At 38.4% G+C, this 17,094-nt stretch overlaps 1 protein-coding gene across 1 annotated transcript in view; it reads right to left on the bottom strand.

Annotated features, from left to right (window-relative positions):
* Window positions 1-17,094, bottom strand: part of SPTA1 (spectrin alpha, erythrocytic 1) — a 67,573-nt gene that overhangs the window by 39,122 nt on the left and 11,357 nt on the right. Inside the window, exons 10-19 of the mRNA XM_070467591.1 lie at window positions 15,642-15,779; window positions 14,927-15,037; window positions 12,700-12,777; window positions 12,413-12,568; window positions 10,621-10,825; window positions 9,053-9,234; window positions 4,960-5,203; window positions 3,541-3,663; window positions 996-1,213; window positions 141-233 (exon numbers count right to left, since the gene is read on the bottom strand). Coding sequence (XP_070323692.1) covers window positions 141-233; window positions 996-1,213; window positions 3,541-3,663; window positions 4,960-5,203; window positions 9,053-9,234; window positions 10,621-10,825; window positions 12,413-12,568; window positions 12,700-12,777; window positions 14,927-15,037; window positions 15,642-15,779 — 1,548 coding nt within the window. The remainder of the gene's footprint in view (window positions 1-140; window positions 234-995; window positions 1,214-3,540; window positions 3,664-4,959; window positions 5,204-9,052; window positions 9,235-10,620; window positions 10,826-12,412; window positions 12,569-12,699; window positions 12,778-14,926; window positions 15,038-15,641; window positions 15,780-17,094) is intronic.

A 17,094-nucleotide genomic window follows, 5' to 3' on the forward strand; every position in this document is an offset into this window, starting at 1 on the left:
CTACAGTGCCTGCCTAAAGATCACAAGACAGTATTCTCTACTGTAATCGCTTCCTAGACTATGTAAAGTAAAAACTGGTGACAATTTCTTTTCTTCTGCAGTGGAGAATGGGGTTCTTGTTATACTTAAGTCTTTCTTACCTGGCAGGCTTCTGCCTGATCCCGAAGAGCTTGCATACTGTTTCCAAAGGCCTTCAGATCCACTAGAAAGGCCTCATGCTTCTTTAGAAGAGCCTGAATGTGTTGATGGGAAAATCATCAGAAGCAAATACAAGAAGATCACTAAACTTGCTTTACAATATACTTATTGTCCTAATTCCTACTAAAAGATACTAAATTTGCAAGTATCAAAAAATAGGAGTTAAATGAACAACAATTTCAATATATTTGTTTGAATCAAAATAAAGTCAAATTGCACAAGCATTTTATCAATGCACACCGCAGCTGAAAGAAAATGCTGTTGATAACATTGCTTTGTAGGATTAAATATTAGCATATCTTTAGATGCTCATGTCAAGTATTTCTAGGCTTTGTGAAATACTATACTAGCTCACCATAGAATAATGAACAAAATAAAGAAATGGATATGCAGAGTAATTATAACCTTTGAGATTCTTCTTATCCTAATGTGTCTGCTTGACTTTATTATAATAAAGTGATTAAGCATATGTTAAAACCATAGTTGGCCTGTGAAATCCCAAAGTTAGCCTGGGAAGTTTAGAATGGAACCAAGTCAGGCAGAGATGTCTGGTCATGATTTTGGGGGGTTAGATAATCTCTGAGAAATATGGATTACTATGGTATTAGGAAAATGTGGCATATCTTTTGGGATTTTTATTAATTCAGGTTATCCCAGCAGAAGAAGCCCAAAAGTTTTCACTCTGGAAACCTCAAATGATCTAAGAAAACCTAACACTATCACACAATCTAATGAGGTACACATTTGGTACCAATTTGGTAAGTATTAGACAATATCTTTCTCAATGCCCTCCTTACCCCAGCTGCTTCTTCATCAGCCCCATAGTTAGTGTTGTCTACTATAGGTTCCTTCTCTCTAATCCATGCTTCTGCTTCATGCAGATCGACTAGGTACTGCTGGAATTGGACGTTGGCTTCAAGATCATTCTGCCGTCTAGTAGCTCGAGCCTGGAGAGATTCCATATTCTCATTCAAACTCTTGACCCTAGAGGCCACATCTTCTGCAGCAAAGTGTCCTATGAGGTAGGTATAGAAAAAGAGAATTTTACCCTCATTAATGTCCACTATACTTTAATCCTTTTGGTAACCTGGGAGAGAGAAATGGAGCCATGAGGATCATGCTGCATGAAGTCAATATGACATTTTACCTAAATTCCTGGGAATTGAAATGTCATATGTGAGATTAAGCATTGGTAGATGTTAATGAAGGATAGAGTGTATGTGTGGTGGTGAATTGGAAGATACAATCTCTGATGTAGGGAATGAAAACAAAATACCTATATGTGGGTACTGTTTAGAGCACTAAATACATGCATTCTCTAGCCTAAACAGAAAAATCAGCCAATTTTCATTTCTGTTTTTTTTTTTTTTTTTTTAATATCTATGAATCAAAATTTTCCCTTAGATCGTGTTAGTACATTTTCAGAATTTGGTGAACACCCCTACAGATAAATCAAGAAAATACAGTGTAGTGTTGGCAAAAGTCAACCAGCAGATTTTCACTTCTGCCCATAAAGACTTTATTACTACAAAAATTGTTCTCCTATCCTAAACAACTAGAAAACAGGACAGACTGTAAGATATAAAGATTTTCAGACAATAGGCAAAAGAGTGTGACTCCTGAGAGAAGGGAAAGAAATGAGCTATGCCTTTATGAATGCCACAGCTCAGGCCTGGGGCAGTATATACACTGTGGTGCTAAGAGGGTTAGCACCCTAGGACTACAGAACTATCAATAGCAATCACAACATGCTGAGACAGATGTCAGAGCTGAGGGAAGACAAGACAGCTAGAATGTATGGAGCAGAATGCTGACTAGACTGATGTACCAGTGAGAGTGTTTTGGAAATTTGCAAAGGTCCCTTGAAGTATTTAACCAATTATTCCTTGGCAGAAATGTACCAGGAAACTCTTAAAGGGGAAGAAAAAGAAGACGGGAAAAAAGTAGACCAAAAAACTCCTAAGGACCACAAAATGTTGTGAATACTTAAAATTAGCTCCCAGCAAAGTGGAAAGATATGGGCTTCCCAGGTGGTGCTAGTGGTAAAGAACCCTCCTGCTGATGCAGGAGACACAAATTCAATCTTTAGGTAAAGAAAGTTCCCTGGAGAAGGGAATGGCAACCCACTCGAATATTCTTGCTTGGAGAATCCCAGGGACAGAGGGATCCTGGCAGGCTATGGTCTATGGGGTGACAAAGAGTTGCTTACGACTGAAACAACTTGAAGAAGCAAAGTAGAAAGACATATAGTGGTCAAAATTGCCCTTTTTGAGCATATGTGATGCTGGTATGTCCCTAGCCACAGCTGTGATATCATATTCCAGTTTCAGCTGCTGGTCTGGTGCCTCCTGGTCTCTCTGTGACATCTATCTACACATGGCTCGGGCTCCACCCCACTGCCGGCAGGCACCAACACATGACATGTCTCACCAAACAACCAGCAAGAGAGGAATACAGCACCACTCATCAGCAAAAGCAAGTTGACTAAAGTCATACTAAGCTCACAGACATGCCAAAACACAACACCTGATGTGGCCCTGCTCAACAGAGGGAAAAGACTCAGCTCTACCAATCAAAGTGCAGGCACCAGTTCCTCCCACCAGGAAGCCTGTAACAAACCCCTAGACCGATCTCACCCACCAGAGGGCAAACAACAGAAACAAGAGGAACTACAGCCCTGCAGCCTGTGGAAAGGAGACCATGAACACAGTCAGTTAGCCAAATGAGACAACGGAGGAATATTTTGCAAAGAGGAAAGATATTATAATGCATGACATAGTGTCCTCAGAAGGCTTGTACCTTAGTAGTGGACTAATCCTCTAAATTAGTTCCAGAATAAAATCTTCCCTGGAAGAACAATAAGAAAGCAGATCGAAGAAGCTCTGGATCTTTGTTTCTGCAAAGATGCAGAAACAAAGAAAAGTACACCAAGTTGGTAAAAGTCAGTGATAAAAAGCTTTAAAGAGTCAGAGGAAGACATTACATACAAAAGAGCGAAGACAGGAATGAAGCAGGCTTCTCACCAGAAACTATGCAAGTCAGAAAATGTGCAGTAGCATCTTAAAAATACTTAAAGACACTGTCAGACAATAATTTTATAACCAGTGAAAATGTGTTTCAAAAATGAAGGCAAAAGTCTTTTAGATCAAAGAAAAAGCCAAGAAAATCTATTATTAGCAGGACTTCACTAGAGGAAATGTTAGAGAAACTTCACCTAAAAGGAAAATTATACAGGTAAAAGTATCAATGTAGACAAAGGAATGAAGCCCTAAAATTGGAAAAACTTCTTCCCATAAATTTGGCAAAGTGGTGACAGGTCATTTCAATTTGAATCATGCATACCTTCCTCTACCATTTTGTTTCCCTTCTCTGTGATCATTTGGATGCGTGGCTCATGGCTGGCAATGTTAGCCTGGATGACACGGTGTCTGTTCAGAAGATTATTGGAGGTAATCAGGTCTTTGCCTAGAGATAAAAATAATTTCAAGGTCATTGTTGTAGTACACAGAATAAGAAGATCTTATTCTACTTCTTTTTAACTCTTGGACCTACAAGTTCTTCCCATTGAATTCATTAAGCAGGCTTCCTAAAATTTACATTGTCTGAATTAATTATCTCTGCTGGCTTTGTTCTTCCCCTTGCCACTTTGTACTAAGAAATTTCAATTTATTGTTCTACAAGAAATGAGGAATATATCGCTCTTCTCTTTGGATGACAGGTAGAAAGGCAAATAATTCTTCAGCTCAAACTTTCAATATATCATGCAGCCAATTTCTTTTAACACATTGTAGTATAAAAAGCAGGCTCTTCTGCTTACTATTTCTATGGGTTCCATAAAGTTATTAAATCCACAAAACTAATAATAACTGTTCTGTAATTTTCTTTGTAAGGATTAGAAATAATTTACAAAAGGTGCCTCACCATTGGTTAACATTAACAAGCACATAATAAAAACTACATAGTATTAATTTCCTCCTTCTTCTAAAGTCTCTGGTTTGAGCTACTTCATCCTCCCTGTCTCCCATCCAATCTTCACCTCTCTTTCCTCTAAAATTTTCCTCCGTATACTTCACACTAAATGTCTGCAAATCTCTACACTCATCTCTCCTTCAAAGATGTCTTTCCTCTTCTAGGAAGTTTTCCCAGACTAGTTCTTCCCCTCATCATGATCCAGTCTCTCACAGATGTACCCAATATATGTAAGTTAAGTTTACGTTATATCTGTGTGCACTTTTTTTTCTCTATTTCAATGCAAGTGTCCTGGCTTTAACAATGGTAAACCAATAGCGTCCAAAGGGAAAAAAAAAAAAAAATGTACTATATCTGCTGTTTCATTCCTTTTATCTTTGTAATAGCTCATATATTAATGCATCCTTGTGAAAACTCCCTTTATAAAAGGGAACTACTGACAATGTAGACAGAAACACTTGGTACCTCAAACATTAACCATGACCACTCAGCCAAGGACCTTGACAATAACTTAAGTTAGAGCAAGTAGCAAAAAGCTGGTCATACTTCAGCTCTTCCCAGAAGCCTTAAATCTGTGGCATTCTTCAAGTTTGATATTAGGAGGTAAACTTCTCATATAAATTTTTCTAAAATCTTTTTTATTTTTCTTTGAAAGCTTGAAAAATTTTCAAGCGTCTAAGGGGAAAGACCTGAGCATAACCTTAGTTACTGTGTCCCTGAGCTTTCAAACCATCTGCAGACCTTGGTCTTCTCCTTCTGGCTCTGCCTGCTGATGCTGTATGACTTACTAACCGAGGTAGGTGGAAGCCACTGAGGGCTCTGTCTCTTGGATCCAGGCCTCCTCATCCTCTGTATCTCTTTGGATCAGGTACAGGTGGAAAAGGTCAATGAGCTTATTCTTCCGGTAGGCCAGTCGCTCTTTCAGGGCTTCAAACTGGTGTACCAGGTACTCCTGCCTTTCCCGTATATTCCCAGCATCGGGATGGATTATTTCTTCAAAATATGCCACCAGCTCTGTGAGGGTATCCACCTGATCCTAAGGGAGAAATAGAACGGGGGTCAGAAAGTCCCATCATTTAGTAAGAAAAGGATGAGAGTTTGGTATCTGGTATCTGGGGTTGGGGGCGGGTGTTGGTGTTGGGCAGGGGGTGACAAGGAGAATCAGCTCCTATATGTGATTGTGTTTAAAGTTCAAAATCAAATCAGTGAAATACAGTGGGAGAGGTTGCTACACTAAGAACCAATTCATCATGCCAAAAGCTATTTATAGGAAAATAGTTCTGAAATAACATGTTGTTGTTTAAATCATGTCTGGCTCTTTTGCAATACCATGATCTGTAGCCCACCAGCCTCCTCTATCCTTGGAATTTCTCAGGCAAGAATATTGGAATGGATGTCATTTCCTTCTCCAGGGGATCCTCCCCACTCAGGGATCAAACCCACATCTCCTGCATTGGCAGGTGGATTCTTTATCACTGAGCCACTGGGAAGCCCGGAAGTCACATGCTAGAAAGGACAAAATATTTATAGAGGACACCAAAGAAATCAGGGAAACCAGAACTACAAAGACTTCCTTGATTGGCAGTGTTGTTAAATTGAGGCCCCAAAGAAGATAGCAGGAGGCTTTTTCTTTCTCAGTCCCCCTTCCAACTCCTTTCTTGTTCTTTGTAATGAGCTATTATTGTTTGTTGTGGAGCAGGAACAATGCCTGTGAGATGAAATGTGGCTCTGCAAAACAAGTGTCAGAACCCCAAAAAGAGAAATTCAAAGGCCTTTCTTTGACTACTAGTTGTACGAATCTAAGGGAATAACTGTTTCCATTTGACTTATACATGAGAAAAGAGAAAACCAGAAGCAGAAGTTTGAGGAATCTTCCTAGAAATAAAAGTTTAATCATATTACTGCATAGTAAAATAGATGCGAGAGATTCATTTCATCTTTATTAACAAGGTCAACTATGACTGTCTAGCAGTATCACAGTACACGGGAGTTTTGTTTTTCTGCTTGTTTCATTCTGTTGTTGGGATGGGCAGTTGATGATAAAAGGAGTTCTTCTAAAAGACGTATGTATAGCAAGTATTGGTTTTACTTATCCTAGTTTGCTGTTCTGTGCTCAACCTATACAGGGTTTGATCTATCTCTTCTCTATTTGGAACAAACCACTGATCATCAATAGCTTCTTAAAGTGTATACTCACTTCTCAATAAAGAATTAAAGACTCCATAAAGAGTTAAATTTAATCTTCTACTAGCCAACTGTTCTCATCTCTTAGGACAGTTTAACTTTGAAAAACATCATCGCATAATAGAGTGATTTTAAAACATCATAATTGTCATCATGATTATGGTACCACTGTACTATCTGAAACATGATATATCTGTACATGATGAATCAGACTAAAGAGAGAGACTTAGCTGAGAGTCAGTTGCTATTTTATCCAGCTGTCTACCTGTTTTAAAATTAGTTTCCTCATCTATATAATAAAGACTTTAGATAATATTTAATATATATAACATATAGTAAAGGCTAGAGAATATTTATGACCTTTTCCAGCTTTGGTAGTCCATATCTAAAATTTCTTTTGCAAGCATGGTATCTTAGCCTCTATTCCAACTGGGAGTATAACCAAGCAGGACCCTACAGGCCTTCCTGGGACAAATCCCTCCCCCATACCTTCTGTGTTAGCTCCTTTCTGAAGTAGCCAGATAATATAGTATCTGATACATATTTCCTGAGTTTTTCATATGTTAAAACCACCACCAAATATAAGAAATTAACTGCTTGAAGATCATGAGCAGTAGCCTGCAGACCTTCTGGAATCTAAGGCTTGATAATATTAACTGCTGTCAATACAAGCAGTTACAATACAATTCAATACAAGTTTGGATTCCTGGGATGAGAAATTGAGTCAACTGAAAGTTGATTTCCTCTGAATTCTCTAGAAACTCACATAGAGTATCTCTGCTGCAGGGAGGAAGCCAATTCTGACTCCATTTTGGAAACTGTTTCTTTGACTTTTTTTTCATTGCTTTTGTTATTATAATCATACTCAATGGCTTTCCTGGAGGACCCTGCCCCTTCACTTGACTGTAAACTAAAGTGTCTTTGTTTAGCTTACTGACAGATAGCTTGTCCCTGCCCACCTGTGAAGAGAAGAGATTAACACACCACTTGTGCAGGCTGGACATTCTCTTGGAGATGTTTTGCAAGACTGAAGACCTTTTACTTTACTTCCCCACTGTCACTCCCTCTCTCTTCTGCCTTTTGACTTTAGTTCCTCATCGCTTCTTTCTCTCTGATCTATAAAAGAACCTGGCATCCAGACCCCAATAAGATGGCTATTTTGAGGCATCGGCCTGCCTTTTTCTTGGTCTGCTGGCTCCCTGATTAAAGTCTCTTCCTTGCCTCAACATCTCATCTCTCAGATTCACTGGCCTGTTGTATGACAAGCAGAGTGAGCTTGGACTCAGTAACATCTATACTGTAAAATGTTATTGGATAAATTTACTTAAAAAAGTAGTCTGGTACAATTTCAGTGGATAACTTTGAAACCAACAGCCTAGACATCTGTTTCATAGTCCTGGCCCTGCTGTTAATTTTCTTTATAACATCGGAGAAGTCACTTCATTTCTCTGGGTTTCAATTTTCTTACGGAAAAAAAAAAAAAAAAAAAGGTGCAATTAAAAATATTTCAAGTTTTGAATTGTAGGATCCCAGAATAGAAAGAGACAATTTTATCCAAACTTTTATTTTACAGGTAAGTAAACAGAGATGCAAAAAGGTGAAAAGATACACCACAGAACTAGTAAGTGATAAGGCTATATAAAATCCAGTTTTCTGGATTGAGAGTACAGTGTCATATTTAGAAGAGTCAATAAAACCTTATATCAGCCGTGGGATTCTGACAAAAGACACCAGGCACCAAGAATAGCTAGATAAAGGAGATACTGGAAAGAGGTAGTTGACCAATTAAATGTTTTGAATTTGGCTTTGTTAGGTAGTTAGAATAGAAAAAAGGAGTCCAAAATGGCAGTGAAGAAAAACAAAGAAAGGACAAAGTCCATGAAAATGAAACGAAAGAAAATCTGTGGACCAGAGTGAGAACTTCAGGTGAAATGAACACGTTCCCTTCTTGGCTAGCCCAATTTGCATAGGGCAGACTCAGGGGGGAGGAGAAAAAACATATAAAAAGAGGAAGCCAAGATGGACTGAGGCCTCTCCTTTGGGGTCGACCCACCCTCATGCCTCAAGTGTGTACTACCCTCTGCTTGCTGAATAAAACTGAACTGTAACCAAGCTGTAACACTGGTGCACCATTTCAAATCTTTGCTGCTGCAGAAAGAACCAAGGAAATTACACACTCTCCCGGCATATCATCCAAGTCATGGCACCAGATATGTTGAGGGAGTGTGTAATTTCTTCAGTACTGCCTGGTGGGAGCAAATATTTGAAATGGTGGACCAGTGTTACAGCTTGGTTACAGCTCAGTGTTATTTAGCAAGTAGAGGATAGTACACCCTTGAGGCATGAGGGTGGGCTAACTCCAAAGGAGAGGCCTCAATCCATCTTGGCTTCCTCTTTTTCTGTTTTGTCTCCTCCCCAGTGAGCCTGCTTTATGCAAATTGGGACAGCCAAGAAAGGGGTGTGTTTGTTTCACCTGAGGTTCTCACTCCGGTCCTCAAATTTTCTTCTGTTCCATTTTCATGGGCTTTTTCCTTTCTTTGTCTTTCTTCACCACCATTTTGAACTTCTTTTTCCTATTCTAAATACCTAAAAGCTTCCTGCTCTGTCTCACTCTTTTTTTTTAAATAATAATTATGATGAATGTGCTCAGAATGTATATAAGAAACTTGGCCCACGATTGGTCAAAGAGCTAGCAACAAACCTGATGAGTAGCCACAGCAGACTCCAGGAGGTTATGTTTCCTGAGCAGATTCTGTACATCTGCTAGGCCTTTCCCATAATCCTGAGACCTAGCCTGCCATTCCACTTCCTCCAGCCATTGCATCAGTTCTTCTGCAGTATTTTCAAATTGCAGCTGCTTATTAGCTTCATCCAACTGGATCCCTAGGAAAAGACATCAGGTATAAGACAGGTATCATAATTTATCCTCATTATATGCTATCACAAGTTATACCAACTTAAGGAATAATATAATGTTTGGCTAGTCCAATGGGAAAAATATAACTGTCTAACATGTGATTATATAAGAAATTACCATTAATTTGTAGAATTCAGATAGGATTTGCTTTTGAAGATAGTAGTGTTCTCAAAACAGATATAAACAATATGTTCATTTTTTGTTGAGGTATGGGCCTATGTTAGATTTTTAACTATCTTGTCACTTGTTATTCTTTATTGAGACCTCCCTTTCAAAGGGATTCAAGCATAAATATGTCATTTTCCAAGAAAAGACTAAAACTTGGAGTTAGCTCAGTTTGAAATTTTGAAGTATCTTTTCCTAAATATCTTTCTCAGAACTTTGCTAGCCATCAGCCACCTCTCCCTTAGTGCCTGTTCTTTTTCACAAACCACACCCTACAATTTTCTCTTTCAGAAAATATCTTGATTATCCACTGTTCTCAGTTAAATTCTTTATCATATGATCTTATAGCAATCATTTGTATTATTTCTGTGAAACAATCACTGTGACATGAACTATGAACAATTACTGTGACTGCAACTTCTTGTTGTAGTCAAGTTGATTTTTTTCCTAAACCAAAAAATCAGGGTATCTGACAAAATCTGTATGATGTATCTTTTCTATAACCAGGACAGAGGCATGTCTATAGATAATGTTTATAACAAAGGGATTATTGACAGAAAAAGCATCATTATTTGTATTAATTATGATAATTGATTTGTTTTCCAAAGTAAGAGGTGAAATTAAATTTAAGTAGAGGCTACTCAAGCAGACTTGGGAATTTTTTAAGAGCTTACAACAGAACCTGAATATGTCCAGATAGGTGAAAAAAGCAAGTCATCAAGCCTTTTCATAAGAATAAAATATTATGGGAACATCACATGTGGCCCCAACCATATTTTAATGTCTAATTTAATAACCCAAGTCAGAATACATTGCTTCATTTATAGGACAAAAAGATGTATTATTGAACTTACAGACACTCATTTTAGATGTATAGTTAATGTTGAATTCATGGTATCTGAATATTATCCAACAGGAAGAAAAAAGAGGGAGAAAAGTGCATAGAAAACAAATATAATTTCAGTTGAAAAGACCTACATATCTGAAGAAAAGAACTGTGTTAATATATAGTGTGATGAGCTTAGGTTAGATTTTTTGAATTTCTTCATCAATAGAGGAAGACACAGGGAAGCAAATGAGTAGCATCCCTCCCTTCTCACAGAGGCCGCCAGGTAAATTCAAGGTGTTAAAGATGAAGGTGGATTTCAGAATTTAGGAATTCATTTCTTAAAAACTCTGCTTCTAACCTTTCTGCTCTGTAGCCCCCAGCAGTTCAGTCCAGAGGCTGGCAACTTCACTCAAACGAGCAGCCACACTTTCGGAGGCATAATGATTGCTCTCAATCATCTCCTGGCCAGTTTTCTGTACATTATTGAGCCGTATCTCATTAGCTGCCAATTCTTCTTTAAAGACTTTCTGCTTTTGAACCTGGCTTTTCAAGTTCAGTGTATCCTGAGAGAAAATGAAATCAATGAAAGAAAACAATTCTTTGAAAAATGAGGGGCAGATATTTTGAGGACAGGAGTTTCTTTTCACTATAAATCTAAGTGAACTAAGAAGAGGGTATAAGGCAGAACTGTCCTAGTCCAAGTATAGTGTCAGAGGATGCTCAAGAAACTATGACCAATCGCTCCTTTAATACAAATGGCAGACATGGCACAAGAGGATGCTCAGGAAACTATGACCAATCGCTCCTTTAATACAAATGGCAGACATGGCTAATCACCCCCTGAATTTGTTTCTACTGAGTCTGGATATGGTCTGAAGATCATTTTAAATATGACACCATATGTAAGGATTATCAATCAATTACAGCTGTCATGAAAGATGGAGATTATTTTCCCTTCCTGCCTTTAGCAGAGAAGACCCTTTTACCCTACATACAATGGAACCATAACTCCTTTAGAGAACACAATCACACAGTGCTGACTTTTACAGAATGAAAGTTACAAATTAGATGCTCAAAGTTCTATCAAAAGAATATTAGAACAAGAGCATCAGAGGTATACATTTAAGACTAAATGATATCTAGAAAGTAAATACAGTGAATACATACTGACCTAGAAATCAAAAGACTGATTCCAGTCCTGACTATAAATCCAAGAATGTGTGTGTGTGTGTGCAAAATAGTTTAACAGTTTATCATGCTCAGTCACTCAGTCATGTTCGACTCTCTCCAACCCCATAGATTGTAGCCAGCTAGGCACCTCTGTCCGTGGGATTTTCCAGGCAAGAATACTGGAGCAGGTTGCCACTTCCTACTCCAGGGGATCTTCCCAACACAGGGATCTAACCCACTTTTCTTTCCATCTCCCACATTGGCAGGCAGATTCTTTACCACAGTGCCAAAAGGGAAGCCTGTTAATAATTTATATTGTGAGTGAAAAATATGTGTTGTATACAATACCAAAGTAAAGAAACTTATGTGTGGCTCAAAGGAATTTTTCAAAGTCACACAAACTAAAACAAGACAGGCAGTGAATTCAAGCCTAGTGTTTACCTTCCCCCAAGAGAATTCATGTGTCTAACTCTATGTTAAACAGATCTAAATAATTGGTTAACCTTGGGCAACTCACTACACAATCCAGATCCTGGTTTCTTCATCTGTAAAATAAGGAATTGTCCCTTTCCAGCTACAAAGCAGTAAGTCTATATTGTATCAAACCATTAGGTTAATTCTGAGTTTCTGGTAGCCTGAATGTACATTATGATTAGACCCAACATTTTCCTACTATAAGGGTGCATAGGGCAGCAAAGAGGGGGGTATGCAGCTAAATAAGTAGAGTTCCTGATTTCCTTCACTCTGTTAAGGACCACTCAAAACTGAACCAGGAAAAGGGGTGATGGGCAACAGGGTATTGGAAAATTGGAAATCACAAGTACAGTCTTGGAGGAATCATTGCCCTTCTGTGAGACTCTGTCTCTCCATCTATAAAATGAGGCTCACCAGTTGAATGCTATTGTCTTTTCAGTTTCAGGACTCTAATTCCATGAAATTAAGTACTAATGAGTATGTCCAGGCTCTACAAGGCTGCCTACCTTGTAATCTTCATCATCTGCCAACTTTTTCTTTTTGTTGATCCAGTTCTTTAGGTCATCTGAGTCCTGATACAGTTGCTGCAGAAGGAATGAATCCTCCAGCAATTTGCGTCTAGTGGCAGCCTTTTCTCGTAGAGCGTCCCGTCGGGCCAACAGCTGCAAAACCCATAAACAAACTCACTGTCAGAAAAATAAAATATGAATGCCTGAGATCTACTGCCAACCATGCTTACCAGTGCCCCAACATTTTCCCTGACCTAGGTGCGCAGGCAGGCAGATGCACATACCCTATCCCGGATAGTGGCGATGTTCTCTGAATCATAATGATTATCATCAATCAGTTTGGTTGCAGTCTTGTCTACGGTCTGGAAAAAAAAAAAAAGTGTTTTTCTCTCATTGGCACTGAGTAAGTGGCCATAGTTTGTCTAACTGTTTAAAGAGGAAGCATGACAGTGTGGGAAGAGGACAAGATTCAGGGTCAGAAGATCTGGGTCCCACTTCTGATTTCTGTTATAAATTGCATTTCAAAATGTAAATCTCAGACAGGTCAATTACTTTCTCTATGCCACAGTAGTTTCTTCTTAATCTAGGTTACAATGAATGAATCCTGTTTTCACTGTGAGGTGAATATTTGATCTATTTTTAAATTTTTAAGAAGCATTGTTGATACAGCCTTGTTCAATGGCCAGTCTTTGTCTATCTACCTTTCTACTCACTTATTCACTCATCCATCCATCATATACCATATGTACTTTATAATCTTCATCTCTATCTCTAGCTATATGGGGAATGGAGTCAAATTATACATGTGAATTTTGGCTCATATTCATTCATAAACTCTCAGAACTGCTCAGGATGAATTAATTGATTGGGAATAGGAAAATGATGTAAAATTACACGTGTATTTAATAAACAATAATTTATTTTAGGTTGTCATCTTTTACCAATGAAAATCGACCTAATAAGCATATGAACTGGGAAGGGGCCATAACAAGCTCTGTAATTTAGAGTTTTGTGGTTATTGTTTTCATTGCTGGTGGTATACATGCACATGTTCAAGTTCTGGCTAACCCCAGCACCGTCCTAGGAGACTGCCAAAGACATATAGTATACATGCATTGGACAAATAAAGTCTCCCTCATACTTCTCTGAGACTTGCTTATGTATTGACATGTTTCTGGGACACTGTAATTTAAGTTTCACAAGAAAAGTATAGCAGCATTAAATACAAAACAGAGAGATGAAGATACACAGGAAAAAAATAGATACTACCTAGATACCTAGATATTACTAAAGAAAGGTAAATGGAGTGCTCTCTTCGGCAGCATATATACTAAAATTGGAAGAAAGGTAAATGGAGATATTACTGGAGAGGAAAAGACTAAAAAATGTAAATAATACATTCAAACTTTTAAGTTATGATTTATATTGGATATGGATCCCATAGTTTCTATTTATACTGAAGAAAAAAATAAGACAATCTGACACTGTGTCAAAAAATATAAATTGCTCAAAATCTTTAAAAACTTTCTAATAAGGAAGCTGTGGTACATATACACCATGGAATATTACTCAGCCATTAAAAAGAATTCATTTGAATCAGTTCTAATGAGATGGATGAAACTGGAGCCCATTATACAGAGTGAAGTAAGCCAGAAAGACAAAGACCATTACAGTATACTAACACATATATATGGAATTTAGAAAGATGATAATGATAACCCTATATGCAAAACAGAAAAAGAGACACAGATGTACAGAACAGACTTTTGGATTCTGTGGGAGAAGGCGAGGGTGGGATGTTTCGAGAGAACAGCATCGAAACATGTATATTATCTATGGTGAAACAGATCACCAGCACAGGTTGGATGGATGAGACAAGTGCTCGGGCCTGGTGCACTGGGAAGACTCAGAGGGATCGGGTGGAGAGGGAGGTGGGAGGGGGGACCGGGATGGGGAACACATGTAAATCCATGGCTGATTCATGTCAATGTATGACAAAACCCACTACAATATTGTAAAGTAATTAGCCTCCAACTAATAAAAATAAATGGAAAAAAAAAAACTTTCTAAAACAGTCATAATATTTTAAAGGGACTATCCTACAATTAAATTAATTTTAAAAAATAAATTTACCTAATTATGAAAAAAATTTAAAAATAAATACTTTCTAAATATGCCTTGTGGAATAAGAAATGTGTTGATAAAAAATTGGTATGATTATTTTTCTGGATGTTTTCTCTTTTAAAAGTGACCTTCATGTCTGAGGACTGGTAATCTATGAGATGTGTATAACAGAAGGAGTTCAACCTGATGCTCTGTGACAGTCTAGAGGTGTGGGCTTGGGTGGGGGGTGGGAAGGAGGTTCAAGAGGGAGGGAATATATGTGTACTTATGGCTGATTCACATTGTTGTAAGGCAGAAACCAGCACAACATTGTAAAGCAATTATCCTCCAATTAAAGATTAAAAAAAAAAAATGAAGCCAATGTCCAAACCAGGACCCATTTCTTACTGTGATCTTCTCCTCCTGGGCAGTAAAAGCTTCCTCAAAGTCATCATGCTTCTGACGAAGGGCTTCTACACTGCCCAAGGAATTTCCAAGGTCCTCATTTTCCAGAAAGGCCTGTAGAAGACAGAAAGATACATCCCAGCTGTGCCTCACCAGTGAGAATCATTCCCTTTGGAATATCTCTGAGAAAAGGAATAAGAAAGGAGGTGAGGGGGATGGAAAGCAAAAAGGGAATTAACACAAGGTAGGAGAGGAGATAGAGACTAACCTCAAAGAGCAGAACCTCAGCTTCAGACTTCCCTTCCCAACCTTCTCATCCAAATTTATCACCTTCATCTCAGTGTCTGAACCAACCAATCTAAGCATGATTCTGTGTTCTTAAGTCCTCAAGAGGACCACTCACCTCCACCAGAAAATCTCTGGTTAGCCCTGCCTGACTCATCACATTTTTCTTTCGAGGATCCCTTAACAATTGGATATTCATTTTGCCTCATGTTCAGAGAAGTTTAAAAACTCTGTGCTTTGTATTTAAATATTTTTCCTGTGCATTTGTCCATGAGGGAATTCCAAGAGCCTTACAGAGAGGGTCGATCTTTTCTCCTCCTTGTGGCTCACCCTCTAATTCCCAGGTGAACTGAAGTGGTGGTGAGGATGCTGATAGTAGTGAATAAGGAGCAGGAGAAATGGCTTCTGGACACTCGCTGAGCCCCTGCATTACCTCTTGTCTGCTCATCCAGCTGTCTACTTGCTCACTGTCACGGTAGAAGAGATGCAGGTCCAAGCACTGCTCATACTGCTGCTGACGCTCCGCCCACAGCTTCTGCAGAGCTTCCCAGTTGTGGGTAAGTGCTGTCATCTTTGGAAAGGAAGAGGTAAAAGACCAGGAAGATATTAAATGAATTTATTTTACCCTACTTTCACTGAGCATCTAATAAATGCAAGGCCCTTTGAAGAAAAAAAAAAATGTATCAAAAAATGGGCTTTTCTCTTAAGACTCCTACAACTAAGTAAATCCCTATAGTACAGGGAAAAAAATGGGAGAAATACCATAATAGAGGCACACACTCACTATGTATAAATAAAGAAGAAAAGATTAATTGATTCAAAGAAACAGGGAGTAGAAGTATAGAAACTATTGTATCAAACCAAGATTTAAAGGGCAGAGAGGTGGGGATCAAGATTGTAGGAGGACATAATACCACAAGTAAGTAATTATTCCAGGTAATCATTAGATTACATGAAGTGCTCCAGAGAAAACTGCAGTGTCTAAAAAAGGTGGGCATTTCATGAAATTCAAGTTCACAGGGCACTTAAATGATCAGATTGAGAAGTTTTCATTCTATTTCAAATGCAAATGAGAACCATCAAGGAAAAGAGGACATTCTCAAACTCATGAAAGCGTTTGTTTCTGCCCAAGAATCTGTCCTAGAAACCCCAGCTTACTAAAACTGCTGTGTTAATTCCATCAAAAAGATGGTACAAATTCTCAGAATTCAGGATAACAGGTACATTTCAAGGTTTTGGAGTTCCACTCTTCCTTTGGCAGAAAATTGTTAAAAATAAAAATTCATGTTATATTTCTCCCATAAGGTTCTTGATGAGTTGAAATATAGTCATCTCAGTCTTCATCATATAGTGCTGGTGGCTGTGCTTGAAAGCTAATGAGATGCAGAGAACCTGCAAATCTTATTTCAATTATCATCCCCGGAGTTCCTATGACTCTGTGACTACAGCAAAATGTCTCAGGGATCAGGAGGTTTAGGTGAGCCCTTGGGATCTAGAAGATTATGATGATGGCAGTGTGTAAAGCTTGTTGTTTACTGAAGATTTCAGAAACACAGATATAGGAAAATCAGTTTGATTTGAGGTTGTATAGAGGAGAGAAGAAAAGGAACCATGTACCAGGAACCATGCTAGATGCCTTAGGGAACCCAAAATGAATAAGGAGCAGTCTTCAAAGAATTCACAATCTAGAGACTAGCATGAGAAAGTGACACAACAGTGCATGTATGACAAGGCAAGATGGCATGGAGGTTTCTTGGCTCAAATGGTAAAGAATCTGCCTGCACTGTAGGAGACCTGGTTTCAATCTCTGGGTCAGGAAGCTCTCCTGGAGAAGGGAATGGCTACCCACTACAGTATTCTTGCCTGAAGAATTACATGGACAGAGG

This window comes from Odocoileus virginianus, chromosome 5 (assembly GCF_023699985.2).
Source record: "Odocoileus virginianus isolate 20LAN1187 ecotype Illinois chromosome 5, Ovbor_1.2, whole genome shotgun sequence".
NCBI classification, from domain to species: Eukaryota; Metazoa; Chordata; class Mammalia; order Artiodactyla; family Cervidae; genus Odocoileus; species Odocoileus virginianus.